Source organism: Podarcis pityusensis (genome assembly GCF_964106645.2).
Source record: "Podarcis pityusensis genome assembly, chromosome: 7".
Classification (NCBI taxonomy): Eukaryota; Metazoa; Chordata; class Lepidosauria; order Squamata; family Lacertidae; genus Podarcis; species Podarcis pityusensis.
This window is the reverse complement of record NC_138031.1, coordinates 77,951,495-77,967,281: the sequence shown is the minus strand read 5'-3', so window position 1 is coordinate 77,967,281 and position 15,787 is coordinate 77,951,495. Positions and strand designations below refer to the sequence as shown.

The 15,787-nt window shown below is 46.4% G+C and overlaps 1 protein-coding gene across 8 annotated transcripts in view; it reads left to right on the top strand.

Moving 5' to 3' along the window:
* TRIO (trio Rho guanine nucleotide exchange factor) overlaps positions 1–15,787 on the top strand; it is a 263,757-nt gene that overhangs the window by 119,662 nt on the left and 128,308 nt on the right. For all 8 annotated transcript variants that reach the window (XM_081014562.1, XM_081014564.1, XM_081014565.1 and 5 more), the window contains exons 12-16: positions 3,017–3,186; positions 4,711–4,885; positions 7,346–7,541; positions 10,679–10,845; positions 15,618–15,737. In XM_081014562.1, coding sequence (XP_080870688.1) covers positions 3,017–3,186; positions 4,711–4,885; positions 7,346–7,541; positions 10,679–10,845; positions 15,618–15,737 — 828 coding nt within the window. The remainder of the gene's footprint in view (positions 1–3,016; positions 3,187–4,710; positions 4,886–7,345; positions 7,542–10,678; positions 10,846–15,617; positions 15,738–15,787) is intronic.

Below are 15,787 nucleotides of genomic sequence, written 5' to 3'. Positions count from 1 at the left end.
TCTGATAGTGGGAGTTATTTGACATGGAGCAGACTCACTTAGAAGGTAGTGGACTCTCATTGGAGGTTTTCAAGCAGAGACCTGTCATGGATGCTTTAGTTGAGATTCCTGTGTTGCAGGTGGTTGGCCTAGACGACCCTCAGGGTCCCTTCCAACTCTACAATTCTAGGATTCTGTGCATATGAAGTTGTGCTGAGCTGAGGTAAGGCGTGTGAACTCGGTTTGAGTAACTATCGTGGCATTGTTCTTTCTGCTTGATTGCAATACAGTGGTACTTTGGGATGCGAACGGGATCCGTTCTGGAGCCCAGTTCGCATCCTGAACAGAACATAAGACGCGTCTGCACGTGCGCAGGTCGCGCTTCGCCGCTTCCGCGCATGCGTGTGACGTCATTTTGACCATCTGCGCATGCGCGAGCAGCGAAACCCGGAAGTAACGCGCTCCGTTACTTCCAGGTTGCCGTGGAGCGCAACCCGAAAATACTTATCCTGAAGCATATTTATCCTGAGGTACGACTGTAAGATGGTTTTGTGCCGTGACCAGGTGTTTCAAGAAAAGTGATGGCACCCTGTGGTGTCATTGGGAAAGATGGATATTATCAATGGAATCCATTTGCACATGCAAGTGGGAATCGCACACGGACCTTCTCACATTGGTGAGGGCGGCCCATCCTGTTTTTGCCGCCTGAGGCGAAACGAGAAGGTACCACCTTGTTTGCGTGCCACCCACCCTCCCCTTGCCACTATAGTTACTCAAACAAGTTCACACGCCTTACCTCAGCTCAGCACAACTTAATATTTTCCTAGTGCCTCAGTAAGGCTGTGTGAGGACTTTGTGAAATTTCACAGGATTCTCCCTGAGGTCTTACCAGAACCTGGAAGCCGCTGTAGCTGCGTCTCCTCCAGCAGAGACGGCCCTAGGATTCTGCCGCCTGAGGCGCTTGCCTCAGTCTGCCTCATGGGTGGGCCAGTCCTGCACATTGGCAACAACCAGATTAATAGTGGGTGCTATTCCCAAACGTTCACAGATCTGTGTTTCTTGGGGTGTTCATATCGACCAGGCCCCTAATTCCTCGCCTCAGATGTGGAAGGTGAACTTAACTTCACAAGTAACCTCCTACTTAGCGCTGATATTCGTTGAATGCTCAGTGGCCCAAAATCATAACCTGGAGGCAAAAGTTCAAAGCATTTTTGCGAGCAGGCTCACAAACCGATTTAAACCCAAAGAAAAAAACCCTGACCTTTCATGGGTTGTTATTCTTTCAGCTTCAGTGCTCAAATGGATCGTGAACTGAGCATCTTGCAACGGGTCTGGCTCTGCCTTGTGCCTGTAGTTAGGAGCTGGGTGAGAGACTCTGTCTTGAGAAATATGAGTAGGAAAAGGAGTCTTGTTTACAGCAACAGTTGCTTAGATGGAAACCCCAGGGCAGGGATTAATGGCAGAAAACCCTCGGCCATTTCCCAGAGTACCGCTTATCAACATTCCCTGAGTAATGCAAAGTCGGGGCGGGAGGTTGTTCAAAAGGTGCTTTGAGTAATGTCTGCATGTGTCTGCGCTCATAACTTTTTGACTGTCAGCCGTACAAATGTGCATTTAAATAACTGCCTTTCCTCCAATGGGAAAAGCTGGAACGAGCGCTGGCCAGGTGTTTGCGCAGCGGTGCCAAAGCGCAGGGAACAAATCAACTCTGTCAACTCTTTGTGGAAGATTTCAGCGATGGACCCATAAGTGCCTTAATATTTTTTTCGTGGCACTTGGTACACCACACTCCTCGGTGTGTTGTGAAATGAGCGTCCAAATATTTTTTGTGTCAAACTGCCTGTAGTGTTTAGAAAGCTGTGTCAGCTTCTTCCTCGGTCGTTGGTGCAAGTGTCTTCCTCCTGTTTTTCTGCAGAAGTCCAGACTAGATTGGAAGAATATAGGCCTTTATTGGCATTAGATGAGGATTAGCAAGCATGTTCCAAAAAAGTCTGAAGCTTTCGCAGTCTTGAGAAATGAGACTTCACTGCAGAAAGCTAATACAAATTTATCGTTTGCTTTTCTTGCCACATTTTCTGTGTTTGTGTCACTCGCATGCAACGAATCTCGTGTGATTTTACAGCTGTACAATCAGAAGGGTTTTTAGCACTTAGAGAAACGGTGCTGTGCCAAACACAAAGCAGTCTGTTTCTCAATCCGCTTTTTTGGTGACATTGCTCCCCTTTTGCTTTACGTTAAAGATGCAAATGGGAAACCAGAAATGGCACAGCACTTTTGCAATGTCAGAATAGTCAGGGTGCAAGACTGCCACATGGAACAAGTGTCCGCTCTCAGATTCTTTATATCAAACTCTTGAACATTGAGGTAGGGGAAGTAACTCGGAAATGAATCTTAAATTGCTTTAAATTCAAATTCCTTCTAGTGCTTTGATTCCTGAAAAGAGATAGAGGTATTGTGCAAAGTATACGGTTACACGCTTTTACAAACTGGTAGCATCCTCTCTCAGCAAGGGCAGCATGCAAATTTAATTAATTAAGAATAGCTCAGAATCTTTACAGCCTCAGAAACACAGTAATATAAGTAACACTATCTGAATATTGCAGGTGGAGGGTGGGGAGCTGGAATTGAAAAGCAATGGCTTGCCTAAGGCTCCCTAATGTGTTCAGACTGAGGTGAGACTTGAACTGGGGACTTTATCTGGCTCACACTCGGAGCCACTATTCTCTACCAGCTGTGAGCAAGGAGTCTCCAGTTTTAAATCTCAGCTTTTCTTGAAGACTCACTGGGTGACTGGAGGAGAGCCGCTGTTTCCCCCCCAACGCTCCTCTCCCATCTGCGGCACAGACTGAATAATACTCGGGGGCTGTATAAATGCTAAGTAGCATTATATTCACATCGCAACCAATTTTCCGTAAACTGCCAGCAGGAAAATGGCAAAGGGAGGGGGGCTGGGAAACCCAATTTGTTTCCCGGTTTGTTTTCTTCAAGCAGCCCGTGGGGCTTCTTTCCTTGCTGATTTTTCTTCTTCCTCCCGCAGCTCTGGACGTGGCTGGAAGAGCTGCAGAAGGAACTGCTGGACGATGTCTACGCGGAGTCGGTGGAGGCCGTGCAGGAGCTGATCAAAAGGTTTGGGCAGCAGCAGCAGACCACGCTTCAGGTGACGGTGAACGTCATCAAGGAAGGCGAGGATCTGATACAGCAGCTGAGGTAAGAGGTTGCCTTCCCTGGAAAGAGCAGCCCTGCGTTGTGTTCTGTGCCTTTCCTTCTGTAACGTGCAACCGAATGCCTTCCGTCTGCTTCGGCTGGTGGCCCAGCTGTGTCCCTATCTGGACAGCGATAGCCTAACTACTGTTGTCTATGCTCTGGTAACCTCAGCATTGATCCAGAGCAGATTCCAGCATATAGTTAGCAGAGTAAAACCTTAAACACACTGCAGGATTCCCAGAGGCAATTAAAATTTCATCCAGCAGAGCTTTACTGCTACTGAAGGCAGATGAGCATAATGGTCACAAATCCATCACATTCAGGATTGGCACTGTCCATAAGAAATCCAGTTGTAGCATACTTAACTTAAACTTACAATAACATAATAAGTCTAAAACCTAAACACTAAGCATACTATGTACAGAACACCACACCAAAAGCAAGAGAGATAGAAAGAGAAAGTGAAACACCGGCTTCTTCTGGCCTTACTTTTATAGTCAGCATGACCTTGACAAAAAGGGATAAGAGAACCAGTTTAAGCCAGCTGTACTCAGCTTCCCTGAAGGAATAACCCAAACATCATGCACCTTCTGCTTGTTTCTTTCACACAGAGAAGCTTGCAGAACCCTCTTGAATTACAGTGGTACCTCGTTTAGCGTCTGCTTCGTCGAGCGCCTGTTCCATCGAACATACGTGGCAAGCCCAGAACTACTGCAATGGATTACTTCTGGGTTCGCCGCATGCGCAGAAGCGCAAACCGCTCCGCCCGTGTGCGCAGACGCGGTACTTTGTCCAGTGTCCTTTTCGGCCAGCGACTGGGGCTCCGGAACGGATCCCGGTCGCAAAACGAGGTACTACTGTAATTAGAATAGGAAAGATCTCTACACGTCTGATCAATACAGTGGTACCTCCAGTTACGAACGGGATCTGTTCCGGAGGCCTAGCCGTATCTCGAAAACTTTGTAACCGGAGGCGCTTTTGTGCACATGCGCGCAGTGTGATTGAGCGTTTCTGCGTGTGCAGAGCACTACTGCCCATGCGCATGGCAAAATCCGGAAGTATACACTTCTGAGTTTGCTGCGACCGTAACCCGAAGATTTCGTAATCTTGATGTTACGCAGCACGAGGTACCACTGTACTTTCTGCATTAAGAAATGCAAATTGACAGACACTGTGCCCACCCTGCCTTTAGGGACAGGCTTTCAAATTCCAATGGCACCCTGTGAGAGCCCCAAATTTTGTACCCCAATCCACCTCCCTCCTTCCGTTCTGCTCAATTCATTACGTCATAGTTGTGGCGCTGAAGAATCCTGTGATAGACACCCAAGCTCTGATTCCTCAGCCCTTGAGGAGATGTGGAAAGGGTTTCCTGAGGGAAGAGAGTTTGAAAACCAGTGGCAAGGACTGGCTCTTCCCCTTTGACTCTCGCAGGACAAGAAGGGCAGTGGAGACTACTATTCACGTACACATGTTTCCTTTCAGGTCCTGTTTTCCTACTTACAAGTTTTTCTCCCCCCTTTTTAATAGGGATTCTGCCATCTCAAGTAACAAGACCCCCCACAACAGCTCCATCAATCACATAGAGACGGTCCTTCAGCAGCTGGATGAGGCCCAGTCACAGATGGAGGAGTTGTTTCAGGAGCGCAAAATAAAACTGGAGCTCTTCTTACAGCTGCGGATATTTGAGAGAGACGCCATTGATGTGAGCCTTCAATTTCTGCAGAAGTGTTGTGGTTTTTTTCTCCTTTCTCGCCTGAAGGGTGGGCTGGGTTTAAAATGGGGTGTTTCACTAGAAGAGCAAAAATATGAAGCTGTTGGTTGTTTCCTCTGATTGATTGATTTGGTTTCCTTTAACCCCCCACAGAAAGAGACAGGACTGGGTACTTAAGGATTGTAATCTCAGTGCTAATGCAGACAGTTATAGCCCTGGGAAAGTTCAATCTATTTTGCTGTCAAGGAGTCTGAATTTACAGCCATCCTCTACCTGTTTTTCAGGAATGTGGTGTGAATGAATGAATATATCTGTTGAGACCAGAGAGAGAGAGAAAATATAAGTACCGTATTTTTCGCCCTATAGGACACACCGTACCATAAGGCGCACCTAGTTTTTTGGGGGAGAAATAAAGGGGGGAAAATTATTTCCCCCCCAGGCGCGGGGCTGGGGCGGGGGAAGCCGAAGCTTCGCCCGACCCCAGCCCCCAAACAGGCAGCTCTCTGCAAGTCGTGGGAGCCCAGCGCTGGCTCCCGCTGCTTGCTGAGAGGTGCGCGAAGCCTGGACGCGCTGAGCTCAGCGCGGCCAGGCTTCAGCATGCAGGCAACTCTCCGCAAGCAGCGGGAGCGCTCCCGCTGCTTGCGGAGAGGTCCGTGAAGCCTGGATGCGCTGAGCTCAGCACGCGCAGGCTTCAGTGTGCAGGCAACTCTCCGCAAGCAGCGGGAGCGCTCCCGCTGCTTGCGGAGAGGTCCGCGAAGCCTGGACGCACTGAGCTCAGCGCGCGCAGGCTTCAGCATGCAGGCAACTCTCCGCAAGCAGCGGGAGCCCAGCGCTGGGCTCCCACTGCTTGCGGAGAGGTGCGCGAAGCCTGGAGAGCGAGAGGGGTCGGTGCGCACCAACCCCTCTCACTCTCCAGGCTTCAGCGAAAGCCTGCATTCGCCCCATAGGACGCACACACATTTCCCCTTCATTTTTGGAGGGGGAAAAGTGCATCCTATAGGGCGAAAAACACGGTACTCATTACAGGTTGCTTTGTTAGTTATCTGCTCCTTTCTCCTGTGTACGTCAGTCCCTTAAGTATCAATATATTTATGTCTGCTTAAATGCTTCTGATGCTCCATATGATTTAGCTTTGGAAAGCTCCACGGACATTGGCAGTTCTTCATTCTATTGTTTTAAATTGCAAGCACAAAACCTTTAATGCCATGCATTGTGCAGCACCCATTTTTAAACTGTTTTTAGTTCAGCCCCTCTTTCACAATCCATGTTCAGAAACGGTGACTTGCATAGATTAGAAGAATCTTTATTTGCTTCTGCCACTAGCCATAGCAATAAAATAAAATGTATTGAAGATAGAGGTAAAAACTTAACAATAGAAAATACATTCTGAGGGTTTACATCAATAATCAGATAATAGGACTTGTTCTAATTGCCCCCACTAAAAACCTCTGAGCAGATGATCCCCAACCACATACTCCATGCTTCCCATTAAATCCATTTTAAAACTTCAGCTGAGGCGAGTGTGAAGTCTGTCTTCCTCTGATATCAGTGTTGCCCACCGATTCTGCCTCTCTTCTTCAGTTCATGTCCCTTGATTTGTGTTCCAGCCAGCTGTTGAACATACAAATGGATGCCTCTGTCCTCCTTCAAACATTGACTGCAAACTAAAGTCTTCTCACTATGAGTTTATGAACAGCCGCTTTGAGATATATGGCTTATATAGACTTCGGGTCTGGTTTTCATTTGTCAGCTTGTAATCAGCCCCTGCCCTTTAAACTGTCCAATCTGTGTGCTCCATGGAACTTGTCTTTCCCTCGGAAGTGAAGTTCAAAATGTCTCTTACAATCTTTTAGTGCCAGCAGTCTGATTCCAGTTCAAGGAGACCCCACCTTTTCAAATACAGTTTCTCCTGTCCCAAAATGCTACCCAAAGTCTAAAAGCTTCTCGTTGACCCATCAACCCCATTCACAACATTGAGACCTTAGTCTTGTTAACTAGACCTGCACATGAAACAAGAACATTCCATCTAATAATCTTGGTCTGATATCTAGGCTTCTTTGACTACAATTCCCATTGTCTTTGGTATACCACATACCATGGCTACCAGCTCCTGCCAAAAGTGCTTGGAAAAGGACAACGGCTTGTTATTGTTAGTGACTTCCTACATCTCACGATGACGGTCTCCTGTTCTCAAGGCATTCATTGTCCACAATGTTTGCATCTCTCCAGTGTACCTGAGATTCTCATGTGGGTTCCTTAGTTCTCTTGATCCCCACCGCCAAGGTGTTACAAAAAAGCAAACTTGTTCTTGGAGAGTAGACTGCTTTGTTACTTTTTAAACAAAGTGATTGATCCTTTGATGCCTTTTGAGTTCCACTGGATAGCCACGGCCTTTGTTGTTCTTACTCATGTGCTCAGTGTTTTCTTCTTCTTCAACTTCTCCCGCTTTAGATCATTTCAGACCTTGAGTCCTGGAACGACGAGCTCTCTCAGCAGATGAACGATTTTGACACCGAGGATCTCACCATCGCTGAGCAGAGACTCCAGCACCATGCGGACAAAGCTTTGACCATGAATAACCTGACCTTTGATGTCATCCACCAAGGACAGGATCTCCTGCAGTACGTCAATGAAGTGCAGGCTTCTGGTAAGATGCATGCGTCCCACCTTAACCAGGTTAATGGATTTATAGAGATTATCTAAGCTGATTTAGGGCACCTAGGGCTCCGCTGACTCTTGAACTGAAAGAATCTCTGAGAATTAGGACGCACCAGGTTCTGCACATTAGAGGGGGGAAATACCTATTTATTAAAATACCGTATTTTTCACTCTATAAGACGCCCCAGACCGTAAGACGCACCTAGTTTTCGGAGGAGGAAAACAAGGAAAAAAATATTCTGAATCTCAGAAGCCAGAACAGCAAGAGGGATCGCTGCGCAGTGAAAGCAGCAATCCCTCTTGCTGTTCTGGCTTCTGGGATAGCTGTGCAGCCTGCATTCGCTCCATAAGACGCACACACATTTCCCCTTACTTTTTAGGAGGCAAAAAGTGAGTCTTATAGAGCAAAAAATACGGTACATTTCAGTATGGATTAACACATATTCTGTTTTTAAATATAGACAGGCACGGTCAGGGCTTTTCAGCTGAGCGGTTTCGGCTACTAAGCTCTGCCCTGAATAAGTTCCTGGCGAAAACGTTAACTAATGTAATCTTGAAACTGTAAGCACAGATGAATCCAATGCCCTTTGATGAATCCAATAGCTTAAGCACACCCTGCTGCTGCTTTTTAAAGGACCTAGTATGTTTTAACAAATGCCTTTTGAATGTATCCCATTTCCCTTAAAACTCCCCCCCCCCCCCCCGCAACCAAAAGCAGTCTGCCATTTCTTCTTGTGGTTTGCTGTTGGCAAAAGAGAAGCCTACAGTAGTATATTTTTGCAGAGTTCTGAAAGGCAAGATTGCCCCTAAGGAAAGAATTTCATGTCAGACAGTAATAAAATATTTTGGGCACTTAAGAGACCCTTTTCTCTCTGGTTTAATCTTGCATTCATTGCTTTCCCGCTGTTTTTGGTTTTGTGGTATCAGCTGGTTAGTCATAGGCACAAAGGACAACCAAACAAAAGACCAAGGGGAGTACTGCTTACAAGCACCAAGACCAGAAGTCAAGTCGTGTCTCTGTTCAAAATAATGGTGATTAACAGCAAAGCTGATGTATTTGCGTGTCTCCAGCAGAAAAAGATTGAAATGATGCTCAATCTTTTGCTGTATGATTTTTAATTGCACTTTTATATTTTCAGGGCTGGCCAGGACAGAATTAGCATTCGGGGGGGGGGGGGTTGGAAATTGGCAAAATGTCTGGATTTTTGAAATTCCCCCCAAAAAAACTCCACAACTTTTTGTGTCCGGAGTTTTACTTCTTGAAATATGGCAATTAAAATTAAATTAATTTTAAATTTAAATTCCGTCGATTTCAAATAGAATATAAGAAACAAAAGAACGGTAAAAATGTAGCTAAAAACAGATACAAACATTTAACACAATGGATGTGCTGTCTGGCGTTTTTGGCCACAAATGCATGGACACAACGTGGACAATCTGAATGAAGCGTGTGGTCTGCTGGTGATCTGAGGAGCGTCCTGCAGCCAATGAGAAACCGCGATTTGGTTTTCGAACGTTTTGGAAGTGGAACGGACTCCGTTCAACTTCCAGGGTACAACTTTATATATTGGGTCAGCAAACTTTTCCATCTGCAGGCCAGATCGCCTGTACGCAAGAGCGCGCATACCCATGCGCATGCACACACGTCCATCGCTCTTTCCTCGCTGGCTTTTGGAGCCATGGCGGGGGGTGGGAGGAGGTGTCTGCAGCTTCCTATTGGCTGCAGGAGCTTCCTGCAGCCAATAGGAAGCCGTGGCTGCATCCCAGAAATTAGTCCCTTTGCAGAGCAACCAGCGCAGCGCGGGGACTGACTGAGTGGGTGGCAAGGGCCGGGGGCCAGTTTAACGACCCACTCGGGCCGTATCCGACCCACGGGCTGTAGTTTGCCAAACCCTGGTATATAACATCACACCCCCACAAAAGGCCCCAAACTTTCACTGGCACCTAGCCTGATCAAGAGCCAGATTTTACAACCTGTATGAATTAGCATCTTGTTTTCTGCTGTTGATAGAGGCAGTGTTTTAGGTGGAGCTCCGAAGCACCACACAGCACGTCTCCCCTTCCTTGTGCCGCTTCCTTCTGATATGCCAGCAAATAGTACCCGCTTGGGTGGCGCTGTGGTCTAAACCACTGAGCCTCTTGGGCTTGCCGATCAGAAGGTCGGCAGTTTGAATCCGTGCGAGGGGGTGAGCTCCCGTTGCTCTGTCCCGGCTCCTGCCAACCTAAGCAGCTCGAAAGCACGCCAGTACAAGTAGATAAATGGGCACCGCTGTGGCGGGAAGGTAAACGGCGTTTCCATGCGCTCTGGTTTCCGTCACAGTGTCCCATTGCACCAGAAGCAGTTTAGTCCTGCTGGTCACATGACCCAGAAAGCTGTCTGTGGACAAATGCCGGCTCCGTCAGCCTGACAGCAAGATGAGCGCCGCAACCCCATAGTCACCTTTGACAGGGGTCTTTTACCCTTGTTTTTTTACCCACACTTGTCGAAATCCAATTTTTCAGGCACTAGGGCTATGCACCCACCTCTAAAAAGGCATAAACTTGAGATATTATGCACACAAATAAATGTGCATGGTAAAGTCAAGACCTGAGAGAAAGAAGTAGTGGGAAGTCCCAAAATAACTGCTGCGAAAAAATGGGAAATGTTGTACAGTGGTACCTTGCAAGACGAATGCCTCGCAAGACAAAAAACTCGCTAGACGAAAGGGTTTTTTTGTTTTTTGAGCTGCTTCGCAAGACGATTTTCCCTATGGGCTTGCTTCGCAAGACGGAAACATCTTGCAAGTTTGTTTCCTTTTTCTTAACACCGTTAATACAGTTGCGACTTGACTTCGAGGAGCAACTCATAGAACGCGGTGTGGTAGCCTTTTTTGAGGTTTTTAAAGACTTTGGTGATTTTTGAAGCTTTTCCAAAACTTTCCCGACACCGTGCTTCGCAAGACGAAAAAAATCGCAAGACGACAAAACTCGCGGAACGAATTAATTTCGTCTTGCGAGGCACCACTGTAATTGTAAAACTGAAAGCTCAAGGAAGGGGGGGGTGGAGATATTGCTGTGTGATGCTGTGAAGGAACTTCAAATGGTACCTGTGTTTGCCGAGGTGACATTTGCGAATGGTGCTTGCAGGTGTCGAGCTGCTCTGTGACAGAGACGTAGACATGGCAACGCGGGTTCAAGACTTGCTGGAGTTCCTTCACGAAAAGCAGCAGGAGTTGGACCTGGCGGCTGAGCAACATCGGAAGCACTTGGAGCAGTGCGTGCAGCTGCGCCACCTGCAGGCCGAAGTCAAGCAGGTACGAGGCAGTGCTGCGCTACGTGCCTAATCTGTTCGGTACACAACCTTCTTCATAAAATGGTCACGGGGATAGCGGTTGTACAAGCCTGTTTGGAGAAGCAGCAACCATGGCACAACAGCAGTTCGTGTTAATCATTCCACTCTCAAAATCAAATACCTTTCTGGGTCTGGGTCCCTCCCCCACAAGTACCAAAATACCATATTGTTCCCTGTGTGGCGATGTTTTTTTGCTTAATTTTTTTTACTGCAAAATTGGGGAGCGTGCTATACATGGATATTCTCCCCCCCCCCCAAAAAAAAGCTCTTAATTTTTGGTTCAGAAAATAGGGGTCATCTTATACTTAGGGGCATCTTAAACACAGAACAATACAGTACTTTTTATGTACAAAAACATGACACTGGACTCCATAAAAGGTATAGGAGTTGTCTGTAGAAAGCTGCCCCCGGGCAAGTTCCATCGAAATGAATGGGAATTGTAGCATAGATGATGATGAATTATTTTTTTTATACCGCCCTTCATCCAAGAATCACAGGGTGGTTTACTGTATGAAACCACAAAAACGGAATAGCAAACAAAGCAATACCCCCAAAACAACAACAGTACACAAATGGTTTAAAAGGCCATAGATTGTTTAAATAGCCGGAGGTTTGGGAGAAGCGAAGTGTTTTCACCTGGCGCCTAAAGAAACATAGAGACCTCTCGTTTCTATAACTGAGCTATGCTGTTAACCAGTGTGGCAGAATGAAACCAGAGGCAACTGGCTAGCCACTGCTAGAAGCAGAAGGTGGTATTCAGCTGAAGCTGTGGCTTTCAACCAGTGTGCCGTGGCACCCTGGGGTGCCTTGAATGATGGTGGGGGGTGCCGCCAGCAACACTGGCCTCTGTCCCCCTTTCCCTTCCTCCCTTCCTCTGATGCCCTCTCGCGTTTCTGCCTCCCAAAGGCTTGCATGGCTGTTTATTGCAGCAGCCCTGACTACAAGCTCCGCAGGCAAATGGTGCCTCTGGAGCTGGCCAGTGGGTTCTGGTTGCCAGGAGCTGAAAGCAGCTGCGGAATAGGCAAGCAATTTGGTGAGGGAGCCCAGCCAGTCAGTCTTCCAGCCCTTGCTGTTGGGAATGGACAGATAAGTGGGAGGCCGGGCAAGCAGGCTGACCTTTCTTGTGCTTGCTGTGTGCAAGGCCTGCCTGGGAGCTGAGTGCCCGGTGCTGAAGGGGAGCCTTTCCGCCATGTAGGCCACTGCCTCCCCAATCTTTGGTCAGTCTCTGTCAGGCTGCTAAGGCTGGGGGCGCATCTTCGTCCCAGGTCCTTGTGGGGCAGTGTGCGGGGGCACCTCTCTTTTGGGCAGACCAGGGTAGTGGCGGTGGTTGCCCAAAGGACTCCCAAGCAGAGGGGAGATGAGAGAAGGCCGAGGGAACTCCCCACAAGGGGAGGGTGTTTGGAAAAGGGAGAGAGGCTGCCAGCTCTGCAGGCAAGGGGTGACATAACTGGGCCCCTGAGCCCCACAGGGCTGCTGCAGAAAGTATGTGGTTGGTCAAGGGAGCCGTGGACTTGAAAAGGTTGGAAACCTCTGAGCTGAAGAATTACGACAGTGCAGCGACTTTTAGCTGAAGGGATCCCACAGAGCTCTGCCTACGTTCTTAAACTTTACGTCGGAGCTGTTCTCAGCAGATTGCTTTGTATGCATCATGGCACCGAAATTGCCTTACTCTTTTGCTTAAATTGATGCTCTTAATAACTGCTGGGGTATCACTGTATCTCATCTTATCCTTCCTGCGAAGTCTTTTTGAGTGGTGGTGTTTTTAAAAGAAAAGTTTGTTGCTTATCAGCCGGCCAGCTTGAGCACTCGGGACATCTGGACATATATGCAGCTGATGCATCTGGTAAATTTTGCCCCCGTTGTCAGAATTATTATTATTATTATTATTATTATTATTATTATTATTATTAGCATTTTGATTTTGCCTTCCGGCAGATGCGTTTGAGGCAGCTGACAAAAGCTAAAAGTCATCAGTATAAAATAAAAACCAAATGCCAAAAAGCAACAGCAACCATTACTACCCTCTATGAGTGTAATCTGTAAGGAAATTCACTATAAACTTCAACATGGCCAGCAGAGTTTCCATGTTTGCTCCTTCTCAAGAAATTTCATTCACAGGGGCTCTGGTGGAAACTTAGATTAGGAAATTAGATGGAGGAAATTTAAAATAAACTAGTCAAGTGTTTCACATTTGCATTGTCTCATAGATATGTTCCATATTCATGTTGATTTATCTCAGTCAATGTGCTAAAAGCTCTTAAGTTACTGTTTGCATTGTGAATTTAAACATATTAGGAGTTGAGGCCAAAATAATTCTATTTCCCCTCTTTTATCAATTTTCATGAAGTTGGATTGGTGGAATTTACTCACAAAAGACCAGTGAATTAGAAAACCCCCAAACCAGATACATTGATCCCAATTCTGTAGTCTTCCCAATGAAAAGGATTCCTGAATTGAGTTTCTTCTCCACAAGTCTTACGTTGTAAGCCTTTTGGGGGGCGGAAAGCTCTTTTTTATCTGTTGACATAAGTGACCTTGATGCAGAAATACACATTTCATTCTTAAGCCAGGAAGGAAGATGTCTTGCTGTTTTTCCTCTGAGATAGAAAAAGCTTTGCAGCTCGGCAGGTGTTCAGCCAGACAGAGAGAATCGCGTGTTTGCTGTTTGTTGTGTTGGCTTCCTGCGGCACTTGATCCACAGTTCCTTTAGCTAATGACCGCAACTTCCTGCCAGATTTGCTGCTGCTGGACTAGGGGACAAAAGGATACTTTCTTAGTTGGTTACACCAAACTTTGGCTTCGCTAAAATGGCGGGTGGTACGAATAATCTGATGAGACATGCATCACTATTTTTTAAAAGTTTGCTGTACAAAGATGCAGGCGGTTGATAGTTGAACACTTTGTATTTCTGGTGTGACATTTCCCTCTGTTCTTTGTGCCCTTTAAAGCGTGTCCCTAACTTTACCCTTTAAGGCTCACGATTTTTGCAGGCGTAATTTCTTTTGAATTAGGTTTCTTCTGTGCAGTCAAGGTAAAAGCAGCCATGCTCTGTAAATACAACAATAATATTACGGTTTCTGTCTCCCTTGGACGTTTTTCCAGACAGTCTATTTTTAATGTTAATCTTACTTTAATAAAGTACATATCTGCAGTTGGTGTTTTATCTCTTACCAGAAAAAAATGCAGCTACATGTTGAGCTGCCACTAATAAGAATGTTGTGGCTTTGTTTTCTAGATAGTGCTGAGTTTATCCAAAGCATCCATTAACAGGACACTATGGGATTGATCTCCTTTGTTCTTTTTAATCTTCCTTGCAGAGAAAAAGGCTCTGTACTTTTGCGACCATTTTTGTAAAATGGTGATCTCTGTAGCACTTGGTCCATCATTGCGAAGGTGCAATTGTGCTTTCAAGATCTAGTGCAGTTGCCACACTTACTAGCATGGAGTGAACAGGTGTGAACCAACTCACCCTGCTCCACCCTTGCACATCGTCTCCCTCCTCTGCTAGGGCGCCCTGTGATACTGAAAAATTGTTAACCCTGGCCCACGATGCACCTTTTAGAATCCTGATTAAATTTCCATTCATAGCAATCAAATGTATGGTAAGCCAGGATTTGAGGAGGCAGGAGGAGGGATGGGAGTCCACAGCCCCAAGACATAGTCCCAACCAAGAAATATGCTGTTTCCTCTACGGAAAAGAACAGAAAACCAAAGTATGTTTGATAATAAGCTGGTGAAAGCTGAGCTTTGGAATGGTCTGATGTTGGCACCATTGTTAACATTGCAGCCTGAAACAAATTCCCCCATCTTTGAGTATTGCTCTTTAACAATAGGAACGTTTTCAGATGTATTGCTCTAGACCAGGGTGTTTTTGGACTCCAGCTGTTTTTGGACTATAACTCCCATCATTCCTAGCTAGCAGGACCGGTGGTCAGGGATGGTGGGATTGTAGTCCAAAACGAGCTGGAGACCCAAGTTTGAGAAACTGCTCTAGACGTAAAGAGAACGTTCTAAACCAGCAGTTCTCAAGCTCCCCCCCCCCCCCCCGGCCACGCTTTCAGAATAAGAATTTGCTTTCACCGCACCGAATTTTATGTTGTTAAGAAGTACATTGGAAAACCAAAAGAAACAATTCCTAGCGGTGCTTGGTTTATAACATAGAGCACAACTACTTTATCATATGATCGCGGGACATCAATAAAGTATAAAAGAATGCAGGTACATAAGAACATGTATCATTCCCAAAATATAAAGATAAATGAGTTTTATTCAGCACTGTTAGAATGGTGCTTCTGGATCACAACTGAAATTGTCTTCAGTATCACCCATCCATATTCTGCAAATAAATAAATACAGTGGTACCTCTGGTTACGTACTTAATTCGTTCCGGAGGTCCGTTCTTAACCTGAAATTGTTCTTAACCTGAAGCTCCACATTAGCTAATGGGGCCTCCTGCTGCCGCTGCGACGCCACCGCACAATTTCTGTTCTCGTCCTGAAGCAAAGTTCTTAACCCAAGGTACTATTTCTGGGTTAGCGGAGTCTGTAACCTGAAGCGTATGTAACCTGAAACGTATGTAACCTGAAGCGCATGTAACCCGAGGTACCACTGTACTCTGATACTATACTGTATTATACTATATGGAAATGTTGAAATGTTTGGTTTTCCTGGAATCTTCCTGCTATCCTAAGAGAACCACTGTCCTAAGCTGTGCTCTTTCCCGCTGCATTTCAGGTATTGGGCTGGATCCGAAACGGAGAGTCCATGTTAAATGCCGGACTGATCACTGCCAGCTCGCTACAAGAGGCTGAGCAGCTGCAGCGCGAACACGAACAATTCCAGCATGCAATAGAGGTAAAAGTGTTTTGGGCTATTACTCTCGGCTTTGCGGTCCAGCAGAGCGT